The sequence below is a fragment of the Scomber scombrus genome, chromosome 19, assembly GCF_963691925.1.
Source record: "Scomber scombrus chromosome 19, fScoSco1.1, whole genome shotgun sequence".
In the NCBI taxonomy this organism is placed as follows: domain Eukaryota; kingdom Metazoa; phylum Chordata; class Actinopteri; order Scombriformes; family Scombridae; genus Scomber; species Scomber scombrus.
The window spans coordinates 15,805,979-15,832,958 of record NC_084988.1 but is presented as its reverse complement, the minus strand read 5'-3'; the positions used below and the strand labels follow the sequence as shown (position 1 = coordinate 15,832,958).

Genomic DNA, 26,980 nt, shown 5'->3' with positions numbered 1-26,980 from the left:
TGCAGTGTAATAATTGATCATTGCCTCTAACAGTCTGTCATCACTTACTTAAGTAGGCTATTAAGTCCATCATCATGCAGACAGGACATTTCTGTTCAATGTTTTTCTTGTACTGTTCAGACTGCATAATTATTGATGACCACAAGATTCATGGAAATAGCAATAACGTGTTTCATTAATTCAATCAATCAATCAATCAATCAATAAACATTTATTTATATAGTACTCATCATTCATCGTAATGGGTCCATGTATCGTAGTAATAGTCCAAGTAGTAAAACAGGCTAAAATATAAAATAAAAGACAGAAAAATAAATAAATAAATCACTGAATAAAGTTAAATTGGCAGATTAAAACGGCAGGTCTTAAGATTGCTCTTAAAAATATTATAACTAATTGTACAATAAAATAGAGATTAATAAATAGTATAGAAATCAACTAATCCATCAGTCTATGTGGCCTATAGACTGAATGATGAGTGTGTTGTGACTGTGTAGTTAATAAAGTTGTGAGGGGTAATCCCGCCCCGCAGTGTGCCTACTGAAGGTGCGGAGTCATGAAAGTGTTTGTAAACAACTCAGTCACAAGGTAACTTCACAGCAGCTCTCACATCTTCACCTCTGTGTCTGCTGCCTGTCCGTCGGCACATTGCAGCGGTGCATATACCTAGTGCTTCTGTCAGAGTTTGTGATGTTTCAGTAAATATCTTGACCAGTGTTTTGTTTTTAGGTTAGCCTCGGAGCTAACCAGCGCGACGTTAGCCGGCTTAGCTAATGTTGTCTCTCTCAGCAGACAGAGATGGTTTATAGGACAGATAACAGTGCTAACCTCACCATCATTAGCTGGCTAGTTAGCTAAATGACATGTCTTTGTGTGGCCGGCAGTCAAAGCTCATCTCCGGTCTCCTGACTACGATGACAGCTCTGTTTACATGGACGTAGCCGGCTAGCTAAAGACGAGCAGTGTGCAGCATGCTAGCATCTATTTCGCAATTTGCTTTTGCTTGGTTTATTTCACGCTGGCACGAGAATGAGGGCAAATGGGTGCTTAGAGTAACATTAATGTTATCCGGACAATGTATATGTTGCGTTATATTATAAAAGCAGCAACAGCCACGTAAAACTGTCTGTCTTCATCTGGACTTTGTGTCCACACTGGACTGTAAACATTTTGTGTCTAGTCTCAAGTTACAAAGAAGGACAACGTGTTTGTGTCTCTGTAGGCGCAGCAAACTGGAGTCGGACCAATTCCCGCACACATCTCTGAGTGTCAACACATCCTCCAAAGCGTCCCTGATATTGGGATGTGAAGGATGTCTAAGCTTGGGATTTGTCGATGTCTTTAAGTCGACAGGATGACACAACTGTGACACCATTGATTGACTCATAGCCGTTTGGGTTAGGGTTAGCTGCCTTCTGGAAAAGCCTCAAGACCCTTTCATTACCTTTGTACTGTACACATATTGAGATAAGATGCCTTGGCCATTTTCGGAGTCGATTAAGAAGCGGGCCTGCAGATACCTCCTGCATCGGTACCTTGGCAACTTTCTGCAGGAGAAGCTGAGCTTGGATCAGCTCAGCTTAGACCTCTATCAAGGCACGGGAACACTTGCCCAAGTGCCACTGGACAAATGGGTAAGTGTGTCATACTTTTGTATCAGGAAATGCAGCAGATGAATAACCTTGATTTAAATACAAAAATCTGCATGAAATACTAAAAGCCTCAGTATTGTCTCTTGTTCTTCAGTCACTGAACGAGCTCCTAGAGACGGCAGACGCCCCTTTCGAGGTAATTGCGGGGTTCATCCAGACAATTTCACTGACTGTCCCATGGGCGGCCCTGTTACATGAAAATTGTGCCCTAGAGGTCAAGGGTTTGGAGATGGTGTTAAGACCAAGACCAAGAGCAGGTAGGGAAATTTTGGATAATTGGAAAAGGATCGTGGAAATCATGTTGTTATTTTGTTACAACAAGCTGCCAAATAATTCATGTTATTGTTACCTTGGTTGTTTTTCCAGCATCTGGTGTTGAACCCATGTACTGGTCCAGTTTCATGACGAGCAGCATGCAACTTGCCAAAGAATGTCTGAGCCAGAAACTTACAGACGACATGGGAGAGACCTTCCAGCCTTTTGAAGGATTAGAAACATTTGCAGAAACAATAGAGACGGGTACATTAATGCCAGGAAACATTTAAAAAGGTTTACCAGCCCAGTGTTGCTTGAAGTAATTTCTTGTCATTTATTTTCTTGCAGTTCTGAGAAGAGTCAAAGTGACATTTTTGGATACTGTTCTTCGAGTTGAACACATCCCAGAAAATTCTAAAACTGGAATTGCTCTTGAGATTAGGATCAACAAGTAAGTTTAAACAGTCAATGGGAAAACAGATGATAATCAGTCAGATAGCAAATGATGTAGACGAGAGCACACAGAAGTTTTTATACTGTTGAGATGTGGATGGTTAAAAAGCTGCAAATACAGTATGGAAAATATTCATAATATACAGTATATTGTATGTGGTGTAAGTCTTTATTTGCACATTTACATCAGTGTTTGCTGCCTTACTGAAGGTTCTTCTTCGGCTAAGCGTGTCTTGTGGTTGTTTCAGGATTGTTTACTGCGATGAAACAGGCGAGGAGAGCTCAAATGTGAATGTGCATCAGCCAACCACATTTGCACATAAAAACCTGCAGATGGAAGGTATCACCATATTTTGGGACGAGTTCTCAGATGTGTCTCGAGCTGGTTGCAAATCTTCACCCACTCCAACGGTTGGTGTAACAATTTTCTAGAAATTCAGTATAAAATTGTTGTGTCAGCCTTTTTTATAATCTTATCTCACTTTTTTTGTCAGGAGACTGAGCCAAAGCTGTCTCCTAGCTGGAATCCCAAAATCATCTGCGAGCCTCATCCGCAGTTCACAGAGCCGGTGTCCTCTACAACACCCTTTCAACCTGTGCAGATTGGGATTCTCAGTGGCAAAATTGAGCTGTCCCTCACTCTGAAAAACAACCTAGCTATGCCTGGAGCAAAGGTGAATTAAACATTTGTGATAACAAAATATGAAGTGAATTATATGACTAATTTATTCACTTTTTATGCTCTCCATGTAACCAGTATGTGCTTTGCTTTTCAGCTGGATGTTGTTGGACATATTGACACACTGATTATTCTGCTGTCCCCACGACAAGTTCATCTTCTTCTGGACATGTTTGGAGCTTTCTCTGGTGGAAGTGAGCACCCATCTGTTCCCAGATATTTGGATCAAACAGGGTAGCAAAGTCATCAAATGAACTATTTGAAAATAGAGTGAATAGAGTATTTCTTTTCTTTTCCGTGAAGGTACACAGGAATGGGCCAAGGATAGAAAGAGTCGACCCATGCAGCAGGAGGATGAGTATCGGCTCCATATGGAACTTAACCGATGCCTGAAGAAGGATACTGCAGGACCAGGAGCTGACCCCGAACTCTTTGATAGCCAGACTACCAGGACTGTGTCAAGTCGAGGTTGAAACACTGATCTCTAACCGCCACATTTTCTTACTCATCAAAAATCAAGATTGAATCATATAATAATAAGAATTGTCCTTTCTTTGTCTTTCTCTTTTATTTTTTAACCTGTGGTTGGTGTAGATGATGTGTTCTTCTCAATGGCTGACATGGACATGTCTCACAGCTTGTCATCCCTCCCCCCTCTGGGTGAACCACCCACTGTTGACTTGGATTTGTCACTGAATAGCAACTATTCAGCCTCCCCAGGAGAGTCTCCTTCTGGAAACACAACAGTAAGTCAACATGCTTGTAAACTCTGAATAAAATAGAAAGTGGGTGAGAGTGAAAGCGATTAGTGGTGCAGTTATTCAATAAAATCCTGAAATCCTGAGAAAATGGCAGTATAGTGTCATTTAATTTTTACACTGACAGAATTAGGAGGTATAAGAATGACTTGCAGCCAAAACGACTATTTTGAAGATGGGTGTTTTAGTAAGTGTGTTGAAATTACTGAAAAAGAACAACTGTCAGTATAATCTTGCATCTGTGTTTGTGTGCGTTTTCAGGCTCTGTGGGATGATTACATGGAAGTACCACGACAGAGAGAGAAGCAGAATAATGAAACTCCCATCCAGCCGCGGGACTCACAGCTCCATCATAAATTACTGAGACAAACTTGTGAGTATCAGAATAAATCTGTATATTTTAATACTAATCCCTCCATATCCATGTGCTTTAGAGAGGGAAAGGAGTATGCAGGCTTTCATTCCAACCAACGATTACATCAGCATATCTCCCTGTTTAGATCCTCCTCCGCAGTTCAAAGTGTTATCAGCTGTGTTTGGCTCAGTGAAAATCTACAAACTCATCACTGTCTTGCACAGGGTTTTTATTTTACGATGAAATTAAATATTTTCATGTGTTTCAGCTCATCCATCCAAAACCCACGGTGACGAGTCAAGGCCAGAGCTGGTTTTAAGGCTAACACTGAGCAGCCTGGCCATCTCAGTCCTCCACATCGACCCACTGCCACCACCAGATGCTACACCCAGTCCTCTTGGCCCTATGGCTGCACACTTTTTCAGCATGGTGGGCCCAGGCCAGCTTGACCCGGCTGCTTTTCTTCAGTCTCGAACAGTCTTCAATCAGGCCTGTCCCCACGACCACCTCAGGTGCAATTTTATTTTTCATTCATTTTTGTCATGCAAGGTTGTACTTAATGTGTTGTTGAAGTTTAGTTTGGGACAGTTTCATGATTGGAGGACACAAATGTCTGTCTTACCCGGATTTACATCTGCAGGTTTGTGGGCCAGGGTCTGAAGGTCAACTATGAGCACTGTCAGGGATCCAGCCTGCGGACCTTTAGTACCGACGTCTCCCTTAACCAGATGGAGTTGCTGGAGTGTTTGTTCCCCTCGGAGGCTGCTGTTGGTGGCTCCCAAAGAGGCATTCAATACACTGAGGTTAGAGTTGCAAGCCTGAGCTAAGCACATGTAGCTCTGCACTCAGCTGCACTCAGCATTAGTTGGTTAAACACTGCATATACAATCCATATGCTTGAAGCTGGGGCTGGCATGACGTTAAGAATGTACCTCACTACTTTCTCTGTCACACCTCAGCTCCTGACATTTGACACCACAGCCAGTGCTGATGCGCCGCTTACCACCTGCCTTCACCTGCTTTACAAACAAGCTGAGCGCAGAGGCCCCCAGGTAAAAGCATTTATTCATCCAATGTGAAACTGCAGTGCTAACATTTGATACTCCTATACATTTCCTGCAGTGAATTCCACTCAGTCAGCGTTTTGTATCTTATGTAGGGTGGCCAGGTGCGTCTCAGCACCATCCCCAGGAAGGCTGAGATCCAGGTGGAGCTGGGCCCTGTGCGCTGTGAGCTGGACATCAGCATCGTAGACCGTCTCAACTCACTACTTCAGCCTCAGAAGCTGGTCACCACAGAGATGATGGCCTCCCACATGTACACATCCTATAATAAACATGTCAGCTTGGTAAGGGTATTCCAGAAACTGAAGTTTGAAAGAGTTTCTAGGAATATTAATATCACAAATATAATATAATGTCATAATAGGAATAATGATTATTGTTAATATCTGCCAGATGTAATCCACTTTGATAGTTAGTTAAAGAGTAAAAACTTCTGCATATCTACAGGCTGTATTCAATCATAATTATACTGTATATTAAGCTGGTGTTTATCATTTTACAGCACAAGGCCTTTACAGAGGTTTTCCTTGATGACAGTCACACACCTTCTAGTTGTCATGTATCACTGACTGTCAGTGCCCCAATGCTGGGCCTTGCAGTCCGGTTTCCCATTCCTGACCTTCGGTCAGATCAGGAGAGGGGCCCTTGGTTCAAAAAGTCTCTGCAGAAAGAAGTACTCTACCTGGAGCTGGAAGACCTGGAAGTGAAAACAGAGTTCATGGGTGGCAGCTCCCCTGATCAAACCAAGATGGAACTAACTTTCAGGGAGCTTATTGGTAAGTGGTCCGAGAAGAAAAAAGTTTCCAAACTGCCCTCTGAAAAAAAAATTTAAACTGAGGAACCATTCTTTAACTGCTTATATCTTTTTCTCCATTTCCACAGGGAAGTTCCAGGAGGAGCCGGATCAACCAGCTACCCGGTTCCTCAGAGTGTCCCACACCATGGACGGATCCATGACAACATCTGAGAGTGTAAAATTTGATTGGCCGAGGTATGTATCTCTAACCAACCTCAGCCTCGTCCGTGTGTTTAGATGCATCTCTAAGTGACATTAAATTTCTCTAAATAGGATCGTGCTGAAGATGAACCCCACCGCAGTCCACTCAATCCTGGAGCGTGTGACAGCTGAAGACGACGAGGGAGCTGAGGACCATTCGCTTGAAGAGGAAGAGGAGGAAGGGGCTGCTCATTCATTGAAGGATGTGTGTGACTTTGGGAAACCAGAACCATCACCCTTCTCTTCACGTAGGGTTATGTATGAGAATGAAGAGGTGAGTCACTGCTATAAAGGGCCACGTACTGTACATCAAAAAAGCTTAAATACTTTGATGATGGGTCTAAAGCAGGTGCACTTTGGCTTGTATTACTGGGTATGTGCAGGTGGATAAATTTGCATTCGGGGGTATTAAACTATATGACAGGTGCATAATTATGCAAACAGCAACATGAGCACAACTTTGCATTTAAAAGCTGTTGACAGAGCATGTGGCAGTGAGTCCACATTTGGAAAATGTAATTTTTTTCCCTTTCAGATGGTTATTCCTGGCGATGTAGCTGAGATGACAGAGTTCCAGGAAAAAACCATGAACAATTCTCGTTTCATCCTTGAGCTGTGTTTCCCCAATGTGCAGTTAGCTCTCCCCAGCAAGGCATTTTATGAAAAATTACACAACAGGTACGGACTTTGTAATATGATACAGTACTACATTTTAGCTGTCTTAATTTTTTCTCTTGTTCTTTTATTAAAAAATAATATTGTATGTTTAAATTTGTTTTTTTATTTTCTCCTTTTGCACTATATGTAAAGCACTTTGAGTTGCCCTGTTGCTGAAATGTGCTTTACAAATAAATTTTGCCTTGCCTTTCCTTGCCTTGCCTTACTACATGCCTGGATCCAAATAAAAATACAGCAAATTAATAGGTAAATAGGGCTGAATGATTAATCGAAATATTATTGAAATTGCAGCCAAATACAATATCCAAATCACAGGAGCTGCAGTTTTTTCATAAAGATAAAATGTGTCACACCATAATAAGTAAATAATTGTATAGGAGGCCAGTAGAGCAAATGAAATGAAAACCTTTTCACTGAAAATCAACACATGATAGAAGTTGACATTTCCTATTTTATTGTTTGAATACATCTTGTTCCTAAATGTTGTTAACAGCCAGCTAACATGTTTCAAACATGTTTAATCTCTTTTGTCATACTCTACCTGTACCATATAAGGTGTCATGTGTGTATTATTCATATTTTAGAATAAACAATGACCTGCTGCTGTGGGAGCCCACTGCTCCATCTCCAGTGGAGACAGTGGAGAGCATGCCATACGGAGTCGGGCTCTCTGTCGCCAGTCAGTTGATCAACACTTACGCCAAGGACAGCTTCAGCCAATTCCGCTCAACTGGTCCTGAGGGTGAGATGGCATAATAAAACTGCAGTCTCTCAATATTGTTACAAAAATCATTTGTGTGAAGTCATGTTTTAAACCAGCAGACATGCTTTGTTTTGCAGAAGAGACCAGTGGCTCTGAGGAAGAGAACATGCACTACTACTCTCCTGCCACTGACATTGGCCTCAGGTCTCGTAAGAAGAAAAAGCCCAAAGCGCAGAGCAAGACCTCCCAGAGCCTGTTCTCCGTCATCCTCAGTGTCAATCATGGCCTGGTGGCTCTTCAAACTATTGCTAAGGTAAACTGAGATCCCTTCTTGTACCACTTACTATCCTCACAGTTTTATGTAGACATTCCCAACAGCTTGTTGAATGGATTTTGAGGTTGAGTTTCCATCTTTTTTTTTTTCCAGAAGGAGGATAAAACTATACTGAAAAACAAACATGGTGAGTTCTGGTTGGAGATAAAAAACGCAGTGCTGTTCAGCGTAACGCAGTATGAAGGCTGTAAAGACCAACACTACATCTGCTTCCACACCAGCAATATCTGCATGCATCACCAAGGTAAACCAACATTTATTCACTTATGTAATCTAAAATATATAGATTATTATGCTGGCTATGTGATGTGTTGCAACTACACTTATGCCTCCTTCACTAATATCCCACTCTGATAATTTGCTCAGGACTTGTAGATGGAGGCACCTCTGTCTCAGACATCAAGTTGCCATGCAGGACACATCCTCATTGGTTAGAGCCAACAATCTACCAATCAGAGACGCCTCCTGAAAGATCCTCAACTCCCTCAGAGGGTATTGGTCTGGAAGCTCGCAGCATGGTGTCTGTCGCCGTCAAAATCTCATCACAGAATGCAGAACGCAATGTCAAGGTAGAGTACTCACACTGGTTTAGTATTTACAAGTTAGAAGTTAAAACTGTCTCAAACACTTCTTTAATATTTTCCATAAAGAGTTTGTGTGTTTGAGATCAATCGGTTAAGGTAGCCTTAGTATGAAATGTTTGTGATGATACTCTTTCTTGACCATGTTTGCACTGTAGATGGGGCTATTATGACATTTAATGATATTTCTGGATCTGTTCTCCAATCTAAATCCTGACCTTGCCATGTAAGGGCACAGTAATCACCCACCTTTTATAAGTGATGCACATTGAGTTTTCACAGCCACGCTTCAGTGTCCAGCATGATTACATGTCAATTATGTAATTATTTCTGAAAGCCCATAATACCTTAGTACCCATATAACCCATAATATCACTTTGAGTGTTTTCAGTTTTCAGTTGTTTTTGCTTTGAATGCAGTATCTATTTCAGTCACTTTCTGCTCACTGTGCTGACATTCCTTTTTAATGCAGGAGTGTTTGGTTGCTGTTGGGGTGAGAGGAGCCACGCTTCAACACAGAGTGGTTCCACCCAGCATGGGCTGGTATGACCAGGTATGATAAAATGGAGCTGCCAATTCACCACCTCTTTTGTTTCCTTCACACCAATTGTTCAAAGAACCTTCTAAGGAAATATACTGAAATAAAATCAGACATATGTAGCTTAATTACCTATTTATTTTCAACAGATTGTTGACTTTTTGAATGTTTCCGATGAGCCTGTGTTGGGTTATGCACCTCCTACATCTGTCACCACCCTGCACCTACATCTTTGGAGCTGCTCTTTAGACTACAGGTTAAGTAGACTTCAGACCTCCAACTCAGTGATAAGGTAGTTGTCATCTTTGTGTGTTTTCTGATGTAGCATTTGTTTTTCTCTTGACAGACCCCTTTACCTGCCACTCCGATCACTGTTGGTTGTAGAAACCTTCAGCATCTCCAGCAGTGTCTCTTTAGACCACTCGTCCTCAACACTCAGGTATGAAACTTCTTCTGGTGTCGTTGCTGGTACAACATTGAGATGTTTAATTGTAACTGAGATACCAAAGAGTTTTTCTTAATCAACGTGTTGTTCACAGGATCATTTTGGACGAAGCTGCTCTGTTCCTCTCAGATAAGAGTAACGCTGTCTCTGTCAATTTAGTGCGTGGTAAGTCGACTTCAGTCAAGTTTGTGAACAGACTGTTTGAAATGTTTTCAAATGCTTTACCAATGTATACCTCTGTTTTTTTTTGTCACAGACTATGTCCAAGTGGTAGACATGGGAACACTGGAGTTGAGGATTACAGCTGTCAAACCTGGATTGGATGGAAAATTGGTAGGAGTTCTCTATGTTATAAATGATATTAGTGTTTTTTTAACATTATCTCTAAAAAACAACTATCACACATTTGTACACTCTTTTTCACTGTGTTTCTGATGACAGTCTGAGCCGAGATTTGAGCTGCGCTGTTCAAGTGACGTCATTCACATCAGAACATGTTCGGACTCCTGTGCTGCCCTCATGAACCTGATCCAGTATATAGCCAGCTATGGAGATTTGCTGCCCCCTGCAGAACCTGAAGCCAAGCACAGCAGCACTACACAAAGAAACAAGGTGACACCACTTAGAACCTAATAATACATTTAAAATACAATTAAAAATCTCTATTGATTATACATACTTAGCCTAAGTGTATATTTGGACAGGCGGAGTTTCCCAGCAGGCCCTCATCTCAGACCTCACTGCTCGCCGAGACTGAGCAGCAGATGTTGCAGGATCTGATGAGTGAAGCCATGGAGGAGACTGATGGGCAGCATGCACCAGGGCTGCAACTGAATGGTATAAATTTTTGTTCAGTAAAAATTCAATTTTTAACTCAGTGAATGATGTAAATTAAATAGATTTTCTACCATTTCTCATCTGCAGGTGCACACGAGGAGCGCAATCACGACCACGACCCACCTCGCTCAGACCTGTTCCTGTTCCCAGATGAGAGTGGGAATTTTACCCAGGACTCAAGCCCCACTTACCCCATGCTTCACTCTCCTCTCATCACTCCTGTCCCTACCCTGGCCCAGGAGACGGACGACTTTTGTATCCTTGAAACACCGGGTTCCAGAGGAGAGGTCGGAATGTATTCAGTCACACGGTTACGGCTGCGTAACACAAAGATTGACTGTTTTCGCTTGTACTCTGTTGCCTCATTGTCAGCAATATGTGTTTCAGGATCGCGATCAGGAGCCAGTGGTAAAGCATCTTACCTCAGACCCCGTGGAAATCAAAGATGATCACTTCAGTCAGCCTCTGGATGGGAGTGATTCCAGCCGGGGAGCTATGAACTTTCCCATCCCAGAGGTGCGCTACCTCATCAAGGAGATCTCTGTCGTGTGGCACCTTTATGGTGGGAAAGACTTTGGGAATGCAACTTTCACAGCGTCTCCTGCCAGAAGCCGGGGGTGAGCCATGAAATGTTTAACTGTGCACACTGTGTACATGTTTTCAAAGGTAATCAGACTTGTTTAATTTCCATGCTTTTCTCTGCCTTGCAGGTCCACTCCCCATAGCTCCCCATCTCAAACTCCAGTCAGACAGGCCAGGGTTTCAGGATGGGCAGGAGGTGGAAAAGGAAGAAATCCGGATGTCCTGATGGAGATCCAACTCAGCAAGGTAAAATTCCTCTTCTTTTGAGTTAAACATAAATTATGATGCCTTCATGCAGGGTAAACATTAGTTCATTTCTTTACCATTTACCTGCTTTTTTCTTACCTTTTTCTCAGGTGAGATTTCAGCATGAGGTGTACCCACAGACCCAGGTGGCTTCAGGGTCAGCAGTGGATCAGCCAGTGTCCCGGCAGGTGTTTGTTGTACAGGATTTGGAGATTAGAGACCGACTGGCTACCTCACAGATGAACAAGTTCCTGTACTTGTACTCCAGCAAGGAAATGCCTCGAAAGGCCCATTCTAACATGGTGAGGACAGAAAAACACTTGCACTTTAACTGACTCAAGTCTTAGCCAGGTGTTAACATCTCATCTACTTTTGCTCTTAGTTGTCTGTAAAGGCGCTGCACATGTGTCCGGAGTCAGGCCAGGCGCCACAGGAGTGCTGTTTGCGTGTCTCCCTGATGCCTCTTCGCCTCAATATTGATCAGGTAAAAGACTCACAGAGAATATTTCACATGCATCAAGCAAACTCAGCACCTCCAGTAGCATCCTTTTAATCATGGCCGCAACATTTCTGAAGTGACAGAAGCACTTTTTATTTGTTTGAAGGATGCACTATTCTTCCTGAAGGACTTCTTTACTAGTCTTGCTACTGAAGTTGAGTTTTTCTCACCGCCTGCTCAAGAAGGTAAAATGTATCATTCAATCCTAATCATTTGGTGTAAACTTCACTTTCATATAATGACTCTTGATGATAATGTTTTGTTCTGCAGCTGTCTGTGTTTCTACAAAAAAAGCTGCTGCCCCAGAGATCTCCTGCAGCTTCTCCAAGCACACCGTTAGCAGCCAGGACCCGGCCCCCATCATCTCAGTGCCTGCTCAGAGACGTTTGAGCCACAATGGTTTCTCCACATCTGGCAGGGAGGACGGGAATGAAAATGAAGCGCCTGCACCATCCTTCACAGACCAACCAATCTTCTTTAGGTCAGTGCTAACCAGCTGAAAAATAAAACCCCTGTAAAGAATAAATTGAATTGCTTTTTTTTTGGTGACGTTTCCTTTTCCTAACAGGGAGTTTCGATTTACCTCTGAGGTTCCCATTCGCTTGGATTACCACGGGAAACATGTTTCAATGGAGCAGGTAAATGGTCACACAGCTGCGAATACATTCCACGCTATCCTATTTATGTTTTATGAATGATTTTATGGCTGTTTTGTTTCAGGGAACATTTGCGGGGATCATTATCGGGTTGACACAGCTGAATTGTTCAGAGCTAAAACTGAGACAGCTGTGCTACAGACAAGGGTAAGTTCATCTCTGTAGAACATCGTTCAAGACTTGGTTGTTAATTATTTGATATTACTAATTCAGCTGTAATAAGGCAGATTTTTTTGATACATCATGAAACATTTCTGTATTACTTGTGTGATTCACTCTTCAAACAATAATCTTTCCTGAGAAACTAATACTTTTTTGTCTTCCAGTTTATTAGGTGTGGATAAGCTGTTTTCCTATGCAATAAATGAGTGGCTAAATGACATAAAGAAAAACCAGCTTCCAGGACTACTGGGAGGTGTGGGACCTATTCACTCTCTGGTACAGCTGGGTAAGTAGAAAATGTTCTTACCCTATCGCCAGCTTTTTAAAAAATATCATCAGATTTATCTGTATTTCAGGTGGCACTTCTGATAGTTATTAGAAATTATGGACGCAATAAGTAAAACAAGTAATACAGACATGGAGTTCGGAGTTGACTTGGCCTTGTCCCATGCACACGTTTTCCCCTTTATTTGTGTTGCTGAAAGTGTAGAACAAGTTGTTAAAGCTGGATCAACATCAACGATTCTATTGATAAAACCCGTGAATATAATTTACAATTTATGAGTTTACTGATTCAGGTTGATTTCTGAGCTACTGTCTTGACATGATTGTTGTGTTCAGTTCAGGGATTCAGGGACTTGGTGTGGCTTCCGATTGAGCAGTACAGGAAAGATGGACGGATAGTCCGTGGTTTTCAGCGCGGCACTGCTTCCTTTGGAACGTCCACTGCAATGGCTGCTCTGGAGCTCACCAACCGGATGGTGCGGACCATCCAGGTAAACTGGCCTCTCCGCTATTATTAAAAGAGTCTGGATTCACTAGTAATGACTTTATGAGGATTCAAACATTACTCTGTGGTTGTGTTTTTAGGCAGCAGCTGAGACAGCCTACGATATGGTGTCTCCAGTGCCCGATGAGAGAGACACAAAGAGGATAAAACGGTTCTCCTATTATGGACTAGCTCATCAGCCCGTTGACCTGAGAGAAGGTGTAGCCAAAGCTTATACTGTTGTAAAAGAGGTACGAGAACTTACATTTTTATAGCAATGATATTCATGAAAAGATGTTTTGATGAGGATTGCATGTTGTGTCCATCTACAGGGGATTACAGACACTGCACTGACCATCTATGACACAGCCACCCGGGAACATGAGCAGCGAGGGATGACGGGGGCTGTGGGTGGGGTTCTCCGACAGCTGCCACCAGCAGTAGTCAAGCCGCTCATTATGGCCACCGAAGCCACCTCCAATGTCTTGGGTGGGATGAGGAACCAGATCCACCCTGACGCACGCCAGGAGGAGTCTCAAAAATGGAGGCAAGGCGAGGAGTAATCCTTGTTGCCATATGGTAACTGAAACCGTGGCTGTGCATTTTTTTTGAAGAAGAACTTCTCAGAGGTGGATAGCCAGGCCTGCTGTAAATACAGTAATGTTCATCTCGTGGCAATTTGAGCTGCTGTGATTCAGCTTTTGTCAGCTTACCAGTTCCCTCACAGTGCCTTCATGGTTATCAGCATTGTCCAACTTGTACGTTAAATCAGAGGGATGGACGAGGAAGTAATGAGCCACATATCAGCTTTATGTGGATTACGTTCTGTGGTAGGATAGAAATGGCATTTTAAATGTAAAATCATAACAATGAAGAAATAGGCTGTTGTCTCAAGAGGCTCAAACATTTGCTTCATTTTCAAACAGCTCTGTTTACAAGTTGTGTGAGGTTGCTTTCTCTTATCCTACTTGGTGTCAACAAACTCTAATATTATAGTTGTGATGACGCTTAATTTATATAATACGTACTGTATGTGGGCCTTGTTATTTATTGTAAATATTCCTAACATTTCATGGAGTTATAAGAGAACAAATGTAGAAACTGAACAGCTGTGTAAAGTTCTGTAATCAGCACTTTTTAAGGGTTACTCGCCCAAATGAATGATAGACGGGAAGATGACTCAAATTTATAATACAATTTTATTTCGAGCTGTGATCAAAATTGTGTAATTTTCACAAAAGCTGCTGTCCTGAGGAGTTACTTTCAGAATTGAAGAAGTGTTTTAATTGTTGAATTCAGTCTGCTGCTCACATATGTTTCAATTGTTGACACAAACTTGTACAAGGAAACTACATCTACTCAAAATGTTGAAGCAAAGTCTTAACATCCTGCTCCATGGATTTTTTTTTTAAGTGTATGTTTTGAATATTGATATTTGGCGTGTCCATGTTGTGTTGCACTCATAGGATTTGCTCATTTCCTTGTTTATGTGTAAGAAGAATATTTCTTGTACATATGTGTACAGTTGATTCTTGAATTTGTATTAAAAGCATGAAAGGGAATTAAAACGTTTAAATCCACGACAGTAGACAAGAAATGGCTGTTTTATTTATTTATTTATTTATTTATTTATACACGTTTAAAAAGTTGTCATGAATGTTTTTCCGGCAGGTCGGAAGTTACTAACGTTGCCATGGTAACACATGGTAACACAAAGACGGGCGAGCTAACTTTCTTGCAAAGCTGCGTTGTAACCATAGACTGTAACCGTATAAAATTATTTCGTTAAATTTGTGAAGATGGTGGATTTAACTGCTAATTTGAGCAGTCTTTCTTTGGAGAGTGGGCTTACAGGAGATGAGAAAAACTTACTTTACCTCCGTGCTCGCTTCTCTGCACTGACAATCTGCTGCTGCGCACATGCATCTTTCCTGGTTAATCTCGTCCACTCACTGAGGTAACGAAATGATGAAAGGAAAGTGTTTGTGCTACTCTGGAAGAATATATCACCCATTTTTGTGTTGTTTTAAGTCAATCTTTATGAAGCTGTTATGAATAAGATAAAGTATATTTACTCAAGTACCGCAATTAAGTAAAAATCGAGATTTTACATGCGAGTTCATGCACTATAGGCAGTGGTGCAAAGTAACTACTTAGTTTAGTTTGCACAAGTTATAATTTACACCAAAAACAAATAATAATAATAATGATTTTTTAAAAATGTCATTATATACAGCGCAGGGAGAGGCAGTAACCCTGAATGGGCCTATTTAAAGCATCCACCTAAAAACATGTTAAAATTTCACAATATTACAGAACATAATATGACCACATAAAAGTGATACCAAACATCGGCCTCAGCAACTGTACATGATACATGGAAACTGACTGAAACAAATAAAACAGATGAAATGCATAATGCATACATTTACAAATATGAGGTAGCCTACTTTTACTTTACCTGAGTATTTCTATTTGATGCTACTTTATACTTACACTCCACTATATTTCAGAGGGAACTGTACTTTCTGCTATTTGACAGTTTTAGTTACTTTTCAGATGAAGATTTGACACAATGGATAATATATTATAGATGCAACACCTGACGTCTTCTGTTCAAATGACAAATATGTATAAATTGTGTTGGTCTCAAGTGTATAGTCTCCGAGTAAATAAACATAATGCAGAAAGCGTTGCAGCTGTCCACACCCTACTTTATGTTTTCATTATTTCATGTGCTTGTCTACCTTCTTTGACTATCCTTCTGTTGTTTGTTTTGTGATTCATGTGTGACTACGCTGCGGTAACGCTGCTGAGATTAATAAAGCACTTTGCCTATCAATCTGAGGTATTGTTAATTTTACTTATGTAAAAGACATGAATACATCCTCTATTATTTAATTTTTTTATATACAAATTTACATTTAGAGGTATCATCAAACGTCGCACTGCAGACTCACTGGCATCAGGAGAAGACTGTGACCTCTGCCTGGGGATACTTGGAATGGGTCACATGGGAAAACAGTTGCTACACACCCTCCTGGAAAAGACTGGCGTCAAACCATCTCATATTAAAATCTCTACTAGAAGACCAGAATCTGCAGGTTTTGGGTTTTTTTTTTTTAAAAAGCTGACTTAGTATGTAATAGTTTCAGCTTCTGTTTACTTATAGATATAACTGGGAACTGCATTATGTTTCCTGTTTTGCAAGTGAAAAGGCTTTTGACTGTCAGGTGTTCACAAAATCATACTAGAAGATTATAAATGTATGTATATATTGTATTACTTTCATATAAAGTAACATTCGCACACCTTCTCATTCACTTGAATAAGAAATTGTTTTTAATGGTGCTGTATATGAATAAGACATGACTGAATTTAGTTTCATGTGTTCCTAAATACTAATATGTTCATATACATGAGTCAGTTTAACTAAATTGCACCTTGAGCTCAGTTCATTTACTGAAAGAATCATATTTACTATACAATACATATAGTACAGCCATTTATACTCCAGTCTTGCTCATGTTTGTCTTATCACTTCTGTATTTCAGTGGTGTTTGTCCAGTCAGGTGTTGAATGTTTCTTTGACAATCGCAGACTGGCAGCATGGGCAGATGTTCTGTTCCTCTGCTGTCTGCCGTCTCACCTGCCTAAAGTCTGTGCTGATCTCCACTCTCACCTGTCAAAATACTGCCTGGTGTACAGCTTCACCTCTGCTGTGCCTGTCACCAGGTACGACCACACTCATACACACTTTTAACTGATAATGATGGATTTTCAGTCACTGATTCCCTCTCTGGTGATCTTTTATTTCAGATTGGCACAACTATTGGCACATGACTTCATTGTCAAACCGCAGTATGTCTTTGCAGCTTGTGACACTGCAGACGTGTGCCCCTTTCTCATGGAGGCATCATGTCCACTTACAATGAATGGTATGTTTCATATTGGTATCTCACAGTTTGAATTTGATGTTCAGATACTCAGCTAGAGTATCAACCCTTGATTGATCATTTATATCAGTATCTGTATAATGGTTTGAGATGACATGTGACTCCCTTATATAGGAGGCATTTCTCTGGGTCTGAACTGGGTGTGTGCAGTGTTGTACAGCCTGCTAAATATCTGCACCTCTGCCAGTCTGGGATCCAGTGATGCTCTCTCTGTGATCAAAGGCATCTTTAAAGAGAAATGGCCACACACTGTGGAATTAAACACACACAGTTTCATCAGTTCATCTTATGCATCTTCCCTGCTTGCAGATGAGTGAGTATAGTTCAAGTATGTAATGCTGCTCATTTAGATTAATTCAATACAATAATGTTGTTTTTTGACTTTTTTTTATTTAAAAAAAAAATGTTTTTTTAAAGGCCATTTCCCTGGATTTCTCTCACTGATGCCCAGAACAGGGAGACACCACTGCTGCGCTTTCTGTCAAACAGTAAACCAATGCAGCAATGCATCTCTACAGCATATAAATCACTGCTGGAGACCACAGAAAAATGGGACTGAAATGTATTTATTTTTCCTATAGTTTAAGGTCTGTGCTCCCCATATGACGAATACAATTTTAGATAATGTATTACATTCAATATTACATTTGTCTTAATGGTGTGTTTTAGCAACACATGGATTTATTGTTGCTGGTATAGGCCTACATAGTTTTTTTCACAGATTTATTGTGCATGGTAAATACTTGGAAAACAAGTTACAGGCAATGTTTTTATCTTCTTATCCTCTGTACATATGAGACATTGCACACATGTCAAACATGCATTATCTTATTTTGTGCTGTGCAGAGTGAAGGATCTTCTCTTTTCAGTTGATTGTTGATCATTTGATGTTTCCACTTTCATACACACTGTGATGAAGGATGAGGCATCCGCAGATTTGTGATTGAAAATAAATGTATCCAACAGATTAACACATAATATTCTTTTGGTGTTTTTTTTCTTTCTTCTAAAATTCTGTTTTTTTCCCCCTGATTTTGTTATTGTGAAATACTGACACTGCATATCATACAACACCTCCATACAAATATACATGAACTTAAAGAATATCATGTTTACTGTGCATCAACTGTGGCTCTGCTTAACTTACGAATCAATTGTTGCACAGCTGTTATTATCTACTATGCCATATTACAAGTACATCATATATCCATCTCTCTCTATATCTAAATATGTGTGTGTGTGTGTGTGTGTGTGTGTGTATACAGCCAAAGTTCCTCAGTGTAGAGGCACAGCCAGTTTTATTGCACAGGGTCTTGCCACAACTCTCTCGAAAAACACGGAAGTCTTAGAAATTCGTGTTTTTTCCCATCACATAGGTCACATGATTGCAGTGATATGGACGCGTATTTCCTGATGGGCTGACTTGGACTAAAGTAAGACCGTGTCCAGTCATCAGATCGTCAGCATTGCATCGTGGTAAGATTACTTTTTGTCCGGTGTTGCAACAGTTTCGGCTTCACGACTCGTTTGGTGATTGTTTTGCTGGCTGGGAAGCTAACGAGGGCTAAGCTAATGTCAGTTTACGAAGATGGGACTGCTAATGAAGCCAGAGCCCAACAAACACACATTTCGCTCTTCAGGCTTCAGATATTCATTAGTCAGCCTGTTTTTGTGGTAAACAGGCTCATTAGAGGCAGCACTAGTTAGGTTTGCTTTATCCAGGGTGCGTTTGGAGGCTAGTAGCAGTGTAGTCATCTGTCTCCCTCCCAGTGGTGGGAAGGGGCGGGGTTTCATCTTTTTTTCAGCCACGCAGACTGAGATGTTTGTCTTGTCTTTATAGCCATGGAGAGATTAGAAGCTACATCAGAGCTCCAGTCACGGCTGTCATCTCTGTCCTTCTCGTCTTTTCCGGGAATAACATCCAAACAGTGCGACAACAGACCGCCGGACAGGTAACCTGTTGCTGCACAAAGTGCTGCCTATTAGCTGCTGAAACGTACACTTCTTGCGTCCTGATGTCATTGCTTTATAAATATTGTAATTTCTGCTAATGCCAGTGCTTTGCGTTCACTCCAGGCTCCAGAATACAGACCTTTCAAACCCCAAGCAACAACCTGAGATGGAGGAAACCAAGGATGATTCAGGGCAGCTTTCTGAGGTAGTTACTAATCAAGTGTTTTAGATTAGCTGTCAATGACGAAATCTAATATGTTTCTGCTATAATGAGTTTTGTGTGTGTACATTTTCAAGAGTAATGAAGAGGCCCCTGCTGAGCCAGCTCTGGGGGAAGGAGGCGAGGAGAACAACAGTGCTGGGAGCTGTCAGCTCTCCAGTGAGATTAAAGGTGAGGACCTGCTGAGCATGCCATTATGACTCGTGTTTTGTTTTATGTATGATTTGGAGTCAAAGGGTTTAGTAATTTGTTAGAAAACATCAAAGCACGGTATAATTTACGCTTTGAAATGATCCATCTACAATTTTAGTAGGCTTATCAAAGCTAGCTTAATGATTATTAGTGGTTTTGTTCTCTGCGGACACACTTGATATTTGTTCCTCCTCATGCAGCCCAAATGCCACCCCTGAACCCCCCCACAACATGGACATCTGCTGCTCTGAAGGAGCTCAAGGCAAAGCTTCGAACGGAGAAGGACAGCGTGGTGACAGTGTACCGAGGCGACATCATGACAGTTCATGTGCCCACTGTCCCCGAGGCCAAAAAAGTGTGCTGGGAGTTTGCCACAGATGGTTATGACATTGGCTTCGGCATATATTTTGACTGGACTCCGGTCACGAGCCGGTCTATCACCGTGCACATCAGTGAGTCAAGCGATGACGAAGATGAAGAGGAGGAGCTGGAAGGTCAGTGTATGCAATTGAGAATTTGAAGTAGTCTATATTTAGTGACATCACATTTAGGCATGTTTTTAACCTTTTCACTCAGTGTAGTTAAGTTTAATTCTGTAAAACATATCAGCCAGCCTGTTTTCCTCCAGCTGGGCAATGAGGCATTGTGTTGACTTTGTGGTTTATGTGATTTCAGGGCCCGTCAGTAACGGCGATGTTGAGAAGGGCTCCAAAAGTCAGACCAACTCAAACCTGGGGGAAATCTTACCTGTATACCGCCAGGACAGCCACTTGACCGTCTTCGGGGGGAGCCACGATTTTCCAGGTGAAGGCACATACCTCCTGAAGTTTGACAACTCCTACTCACTATGGCGAAATAAAACTCTTTACTACAGAGTTTATTACAGTGCCTGAGATGCCAATTTATTTGTTTATGAATGTATAATTTACAAAAGAATATTACTTTTAAAGGTGCTGTGTGTAGAATTTAGTGGCATATAGTGGAATTAATTTAATTAGTGTATAATCATAAGAATGTTTTTGTTTTTGTTACCTGAGCATGAGCCCCTTGTATCTACATAGGGAGCCAGTCCTCTTTCATGGAGGCTGCCATGTGGCACCGTTATGTTTCTACAGTAGAAGGAGTCGCGTTTTTTGGGAGTTTCGCCGCCACTGTAGTTTCTCTTACATGCTTGGAAAAGCAGAGGGAAGGGTATTCAGTTGGTTTCAATCTGTAACCTAACAGTTAGTTGCCACTATATCCTACACACTGGTCCTTTAAGAACGACAAACTATTTTTGAATCCACTTGTGGAAAAGATGAAGTTATAATAGAAAAGGTTAAATATAGGCATATCTATTTTTTATCACTGTCAGCTTGTGTTGCCACACGTTGAACATATGTATACTGTCGGATAGTTTTGAATGCAACATTTGCTCCAGTTCCTCGCTGATACATATTTGAAGACGCCTTGCATATGTGCCATGTTCCCATGTGTGCACTGTGCTATTTGGTCAAGTGCCCATCATAAAACCTATATTGTCTTCAGCTGTAACATTTCTATAGTAGCAGTGACCAGGGAACACCTGCACAGAATACATTTCACCTGGCCAGGTGCTTAATCAGCAATGCTGTTGTGTGTGTCTGCGTATGTGTGTGTGTGTGTGTGTGTGTCTGTGTGCACCTTTTACGATTATGATTATGTTGCTTGTTCTCATCTCTTGTATTTAACCTTCTGCTTTGCGCCGTAACTTTATTTTAATTTGTATTAAATCTAATCATGAGCTAACTGAGATTATAATAATGGAATACAAATACTACTGGCATAGTGGTGTGTTGGTAGAGGATTAAAGTCAAGAATGCTGAATGTACTGAAGCAAGGCAACAGATATCCAGAGTGTGCTTTTTATGACACAAATAAAAAGCCATCCCTTATCACACAAAGCGCTTATTATGTAATATAGATTCAATATTTACATTTGCCTTTCCCCCATTTTTAATTTGCTGTTTCATAAGTAGGGAGCAGTTGTAATATTTCATCTAAATGTATTTTGTGCACAGGTCTATGTGAGTGAAGGTCAGTGATTCTGGATATTCTCTGTGCGTCGGGCGTACTTTGGATTTGATTGTGTTGAATAGAATTGTTCGATCCTGTTTCAAAAAACGACGCTTCTGTCACTTTGTGCGCATGTTCAAAATAAAGATGTCACAAGTTTGGTTGTTAATGCCGAATACGATGCAAAGCAACTGATTCAAAAGCTTCCCATGTTTGCTGTACTGTACCTTTTAAGTTATGATTCCTGAAAATGTCCTATATATTCCACAATAAAGAGAAGATTGTGTAATTTTCTTTGTGGATATTTTTGTCGGTTCTATAAAGACCGTGAACAAGTGCACAGAGGGGTTTGTTGTGCTGTAACATGATTAACTTTTTTTCAAAAAGAGTCTCAACCAAATCTATTCATTCCACTCAATACGCTGTCATTTCATAACAGTCTCACTGCTGATCCACAATTAGAAAGAGCTTCAGGATGGTCCCTTGTGTTTCCATTAAATTGTGGCATTAGGGGATTGATGTAATTGTTACAGAGGTGCTGATGAAACCAGGTCTTATTTTCAGCTCTCCCCAAAGGCCAGACAGAACCCAGACTTACATCTAGCGTCACTGATGTTTTCCTGGACTTACACATTTAAATAAAAATATATACTCTCACATGATCATGTTTTATTTATTTTAACTCAAAGTATTACATCTGAATTAAACATATGTGTAGATCCAAATGATACTGTTTGCAGTGGATTATCAAATATGCTGATACATTTTGACTTTATCAGATACTAATTTGATTTGATATTTTTTATACTTTTCAATTTTCAAATATATATTCTATACCTGCATGTGCAATGTAATGCAATTACAATGTCAAAGCCTTGAAAAAAATCTATTATTTTTCAGTATTGAAGTCCATCTCCAGTCAAGAAATTGTTTTGCTTCTTGCTCCTTCAGTTGGATGTTTGAGCTTCGCTGTGCAGAGTGACACTAGAAGGCTGTTTTCACATTCATCTGTTGAAATTCCTCTGTGCTCTTCCTAATCCTAGCTCAAGGCATTTATCTGCAAGCGTTATTATTGACTAAATGAGTTTGGAGCCAGTTGTGGTCTAGTATACACTTTACAAAAGTGTGATGCAGAAACTTGAAACCTTTCGAGGACATACTGTATGCTGCTGAGAATGGGATCTTCAGTGACATAGGAGACAGCTTGCATCCTGCAGTTACAAAACATAATGCAGATTATGTATTTTATAATGAGGGAAAAGGAGATGTAATTGGAATATTTTTTGTAGGATAAAACCATACACATTATTTTTCAAAGCGGAGTATCTAGATGTAATCTTCAAGTTTTTTGATAGTGTCAGAGAGGTGTTGATTTAACTCTGAGGCCAATGTTAACAGTCCATAATTTGTGCTGATGTTGTTATATTGTTTTACTCATTTACCCCAGGAGGGGGGCTGAATATTATCAACACCTCAGTCCAATCCAACACCAAGCGAACTACAGCCTAAAATGACCCCTTAATGTCTCTATGACAAATGAAAACAGAACATTGCAAGATTTCGTCCCAAAATCACATCTGTGATAATTCACATAGAACTTTTAAGACATTATTGTATATACTTAACTGTTACATTACTCAGTAATAGTCAAAAAATAGTGTGGAAGAATCGCAACTGAGCTGTCCCTAAAGCGTTGGTGTGCGCGTTGCTTCTCGTTAATAAACTAATTAACTATTTGGTCTCAGGTGTGCAGTCCAACAGCGGCCTCGCGCTCGGTTGAGCCAATCGGAAGTCACTACCGGAGTTACAGGTTGCAGCGATATGTTCCTGACCTCCCATCCGCGGAAACAGCAAGGCATTTCTACTCCGAGGGGTTTTTGTGTTAGAAGTAATGGGGAGGCTTAACTTTTATGCCATTTGGTCCCTGCGTGACGCTCCCCGCCAGTTCATTAGGTAGGCTTTTTTTTCAAACTTACATGCATTATTTCCCCTCTATTGAAACAGCTGCTCAAACACATGGGTCTCATCCTCTGCAGCAAATCCAACCGCAGGTGTTTTCAAGTCCACATTCCGCTGCCTCTACCTAAGCACCTGGTCATCTTTGGTCTTGGAGAGTGGACATGCAGTGAGACAACAATCACAGCAGAGGTTCTGGTCAGTGCAGAGGTGCAGGCCCAGAAAATCGGAACTCTGACGTCTCAAACAAGGTATGTGGAGGAGGATATATTTCTCTACACATTCGGTTCAGTTCATGTCTAAATGGGTAAATTCACCTTTTGAACCCAGGTGCCTGACCTGGGAGGGAGAGTGGAGCACTGACATTGTCACAGTGGCAGCAGAGAGAGGCAGGAGAGGAGTTTATGGCAAGATTGTGCTCACAGTGTGTGGAGAGGTAAGAGGTTGTAGATCCTGGTTAATGTTAAGCATAAGAAAAACAATCAAGTATCAAAAGCATAACCATATCTCATCTACCAGACTAGTTTAATATTCCAGATTCAGCGGAGTACACTCCTTTAGGCTCTTGAGTTAAATTATACAGTGCTGTTTCACTGTTTTGTTTCATGCAAGGATAAAGCCAGCATCCTCAGCAGCACTCCACTGGTACAAAGGAAATGTCTGTTCCCAGAACAGCTCAATGATCTCTCCAGCACATTACACCAAAGTGTTGCAAATGAAACGGTGAGATAAACCAGCAAAAAATGGATCCTTAGTTATCGTCACTGTTGTTGCGACATTTAAAAAATGGTCCGATATATTCAAATTGTGCTTCGCAGATAACTCCCAACTCCTCACACTTGGGTGACAGCGTTGCTGAGATCCAAGTTAATAAAATCGACACCAGCGATTCCGTTTGGGGAGCAAAACCATCAGTTTGGCCCACGGTAAGAGTCAAAATATATCATAAATGTGTGCATGTGAGGTAAGTAACTTGTTCTGTGCCACTGAAAGGATAAAACACCCAGACGGACAGTTATTAGTAAGAGGGGCCACCTGACGTGGAGCTCTGAGGATTTGGACAGCCTCACTGAAGATATAGCTCAAGCTTCAACCCCGAAAAAGATGAGGCTGTCGAGGATGAACAGCCAAGAAGAAATGATGGTGCAGATAAAGAGTGAGAGCAGAGGTCAGGAAAAAAGCCTTGCAAACTTTGTGGTCACATCTCGAAAATAGGTTTTGACAAAGTTTGATGATTAGTTTCAGTGTGTCCATCAAAGCGCTGGAGCCATTCGATGTGTCTCAGTGACTCTCAAACTGCCATTCTCATTGGAGGAGAAACTACCGATCAAAACTACTGCAAGGACTCCCTGTGGAAGCTTGAGTTAGGTCAGTGGAGATTGATGATTTTACTTTTATCAGAGGCCATTTGCTGGTTATAGATTGTTTAGGGGCTAAAAGCAGTCAAGAAGAAACTAGGAAAACCTAAAATATTTTCATTTTCATATCTGATTTCCTGTTTGACCTCTTTCCAGACAATGATTTCTGGTATCCCATGAACTCCTCTGTGTCTGGACCTGTACCACCATGTGCCCGAGGACACTCTGCAACCTATGACCCAGATTCTAAGGCAGTCTTTGTTTACGGTGGCCTGAGGGAGGGCCACTGCTACAGCAATCTGTACATCCTTAATACTCTGACCTGGAAGTGGAGGGTTGTCACTGTGGGTTTGTTGCAACGTAGTGTTGACGTTATCCATTTCAAATACTAAGAAATACAGAAAAGAATGTTTGTTTTTGTAAATTCGCCCCATTTTAGGCAAAAGGGAATGTTCCCACTCTGGCGTATCATTCAGCAGTCTTTTATAAGAAAGAGCTTTTTGTCTTCGGCGGAGTTCAGCCAAGCCACTCTTCTGGGGATAAATCCTGCAGTAATGCTTTATACATCTTCAACCCAGAGTTTGAACTGTGGTACCAGCCCATTGTGGAGGGGGACAAACCTCTGCCTCGGTTTGGGTCAGTGTCCTTTTCAAAAACAACTACGCTACATTTACTGCAACCCAAAAGCATTTTTTATTTTACATTTTCATTGATTCCACTGTTTTTGATTGAACAGACAGTCGGCCACGCTTCTCTCACAGAAGCTGATAATATTTGGTGGCAGGAAGACTGCGACCTACCTCAACGATCTCCATGTTCTGGATTTGGGTAAGATGAAGATTCAGTGACTGCACTAAGAAATCATTTTGTGTCACAAGTTTGCTCTGATACTTATTTTTTTTCTTTCTTGGGTGAAGGATTCATGGAGTACACAGCTGTGAAGTGTGGGAACATGCCACCACTGCCTCGAGGGTGAGGACAGATCCAATCAACCTTGAGAAATGTCATTGATGTGGCCATCTGGTTTTAGTATTTTTGGCATTTTAGACAGAACAGCACTTCAATATCATGTGCTTTAACTACACAAAATACCACCTTTTCTCCATTTTGTGTTAGATTTTATTGCTGAACACAGAATAATAATAATAATTAGTTATTTAAACATTATGTAGAAACTGCCTTTTAGAACAATAATGGCTCAGCTGAAAAACATACTGTACATGGACAGGTTTCATGCAGCCCTGCCAGTTTCAGACAACAGGATTTTAGTCAGTGGAGGCTGCAGTGCAATTGGAGCCCTGCAGGACGTACATATCTTCAACACTGGTGAGTGCTGAACCATTCACTTTTGTGTGTGTGAATAATATGCATAATTTAGCTTAAAATATAATGTGGGGTTCTTGTTTTGTATTATGACAAACGTACATTTATTTAGAGTCTTCCTGTCTAACTGTATGGTAAATCATCCTGCCTTCATTTCTCCTTAGACACCAATATGTGGAATTCAGTGGCGTCTCCTCTGCTTTGCTCTAAGCCTCGTGCTGGACACAGCATGATCAATTTGGGCAGCTCCATCTTAACAGACACTCAGAAGCATGAACAGGGTGAACATGTCGGTGTGCACTGCACATTGCTGGTGTTTGGTGGGTCAGACTGCTCTGGTACCTTCTACAGTGACGCAGTCAAGTGCACAGTGGAGATTCCTGTCGATAAATGATGGATTAGTCTGGGAAGAAACTCAAACAGGACAATTATTTATTTTATCTCTTTAAAAACAGTGGACGATACTGTGAACTGACCGGATAATGTGACAGGTGTATTTGTCTGTACTGATTCTTTTTGACTGTTTTTTCTTGCATATGTGCTATTTGTGTTGTATATTCTGTTGCCTATTCTTCTATTGTAGCCTATTTTTATGAGTCTCTTTAATAACCACCCATACTTTTCCAAACCGGAAATGCTGAGAGGTTTTTTGTACTTTGCATAACAAATCTGTGATCTGCATGTTGTACACATCACTCGTCCTTTTATCTATTTGCTGGATGAAGTAAAATGGATAAAGTCTTAA

The 26,980-nt window shown here is 41.0% G+C and overlaps 4 protein-coding genes across 4 annotated transcripts; all 4 read left to right on the top strand.

The window, feature by feature from the left end:
- Positions 1 to 549: 549 nt before the first annotated feature.
- On the top strand, positions 550 to 14,840 carry LOC134000713 (autophagy-related protein 2 homolog B-like). Its single transcript, XM_062440164.1, has 43 exons — positions 550 to 588; positions 1,223 to 1,634; positions 1,747 to 1,909; positions 2,019 to 2,171; positions 2,256 to 2,358; positions 2,609 to 2,771; positions 2,855 to 3,034; positions 3,137 to 3,233; positions 3,343 to 3,507; positions 3,634 to 3,785; positions 4,059 to 4,170; positions 4,421 to 4,664; positions 4,793 to 4,955; positions 5,112 to 5,204; positions 5,312 to 5,500; positions 5,719 to 5,992; positions 6,099 to 6,207; positions 6,286 to 6,487; positions 6,749 to 6,891; positions 7,476 to 7,633; positions 7,732 to 7,907; positions 8,022 to 8,172; positions 8,295 to 8,497; positions 8,982 to 9,062; positions 9,197 to 9,303; positions 9,394 to 9,486; positions 9,587 to 9,657; positions 9,749 to 9,825; positions 9,934 to 10,104; positions 10,197 to 10,329; positions 10,417 to 10,616; positions 10,717 to 10,946; positions 11,040 to 11,157; positions 11,268 to 11,459; positions 11,540 to 11,641; positions 11,763 to 11,841; positions 11,927 to 12,137; positions 12,225 to 12,294; positions 12,377 to 12,459; positions 12,639 to 12,760; positions 13,096 to 13,250; positions 13,345 to 13,494; positions 13,576 to 14,840. The coding sequence occupies exons 2-43, from the start codon at positions 1,473 to 1,475 to the stop codon at positions 13,804 to 13,806; spliced, it is 6,231 nt and encodes a 2,076-aa protein (XP_062296148.1). The 5' UTR covers positions 550 to 588; positions 1,223 to 1,472; the 3' UTR covers positions 13,807 to 14,840.
- Positions 14,841 to 15,042: 202 nt separating this feature from the next.
- noxred1 (NADP-dependent oxidoreductase domain containing 1) lies at positions 15,043 to 17,758 on the top strand. The gene is made up of 6 exons (XM_062439772.1): positions 15,043 to 15,200; positions 16,172 to 16,347; positions 16,798 to 16,978; positions 17,063 to 17,181; positions 17,314 to 17,512; positions 17,617 to 17,758. Exons 1-6 carry the CDS (start codon positions 15,043 to 15,045, stop codon positions 17,756 to 17,758), a joined length of 975 nt encoding a protein of 324 aa, XP_062295756.1.
- An 820-nt stretch (positions 17,759 to 18,578) lies between these two features.
- On the top strand, positions 18,579 to 21,887 carry tmed8 (transmembrane p24 trafficking protein 8). Its single transcript, XM_062440333.1, has 6 exons — positions 18,579 to 18,675; positions 19,040 to 19,151; positions 19,276 to 19,357; positions 19,450 to 19,543; positions 19,765 to 20,058; positions 20,240 to 21,887. The coding sequence occupies exons 2-6, from the start codon at positions 19,042 to 19,044 to the stop codon at positions 20,455 to 20,457; spliced, it is 798 nt and encodes a 265-aa protein (XP_062296317.1). The 5' UTR covers positions 18,579 to 18,675; positions 19,040 to 19,041; the 3' UTR covers positions 20,458 to 21,887.
- Positions 21,888 to 23,378: 1,491 nt separating this feature from the next.
- Positions 23,379 to 26,956, top strand: zgc:163014 (uncharacterized protein LOC100038766 homolog). The gene is made up of 13 exons (XM_062439771.1): positions 23,379 to 23,551; positions 23,635 to 23,805; positions 23,885 to 23,990; positions 24,167 to 24,277; positions 24,373 to 24,480; positions 24,548 to 24,722; positions 24,800 to 24,922; positions 25,069 to 25,256; positions 25,352 to 25,548; positions 25,649 to 25,740; positions 25,830 to 25,884; positions 26,141 to 26,238; positions 26,400 to 26,956. The coding sequence occupies exons 1-13, from the start codon at positions 23,490 to 23,492 to the stop codon at positions 26,627 to 26,629; spliced, it is 1,716 nt and encodes a 571-aa protein (XP_062295755.1). The 5' UTR covers positions 23,379 to 23,489; the 3' UTR covers positions 26,630 to 26,956.
- The last annotated feature ends 24 nt before the right edge of the window (positions 26,957 to 26,980 follow it).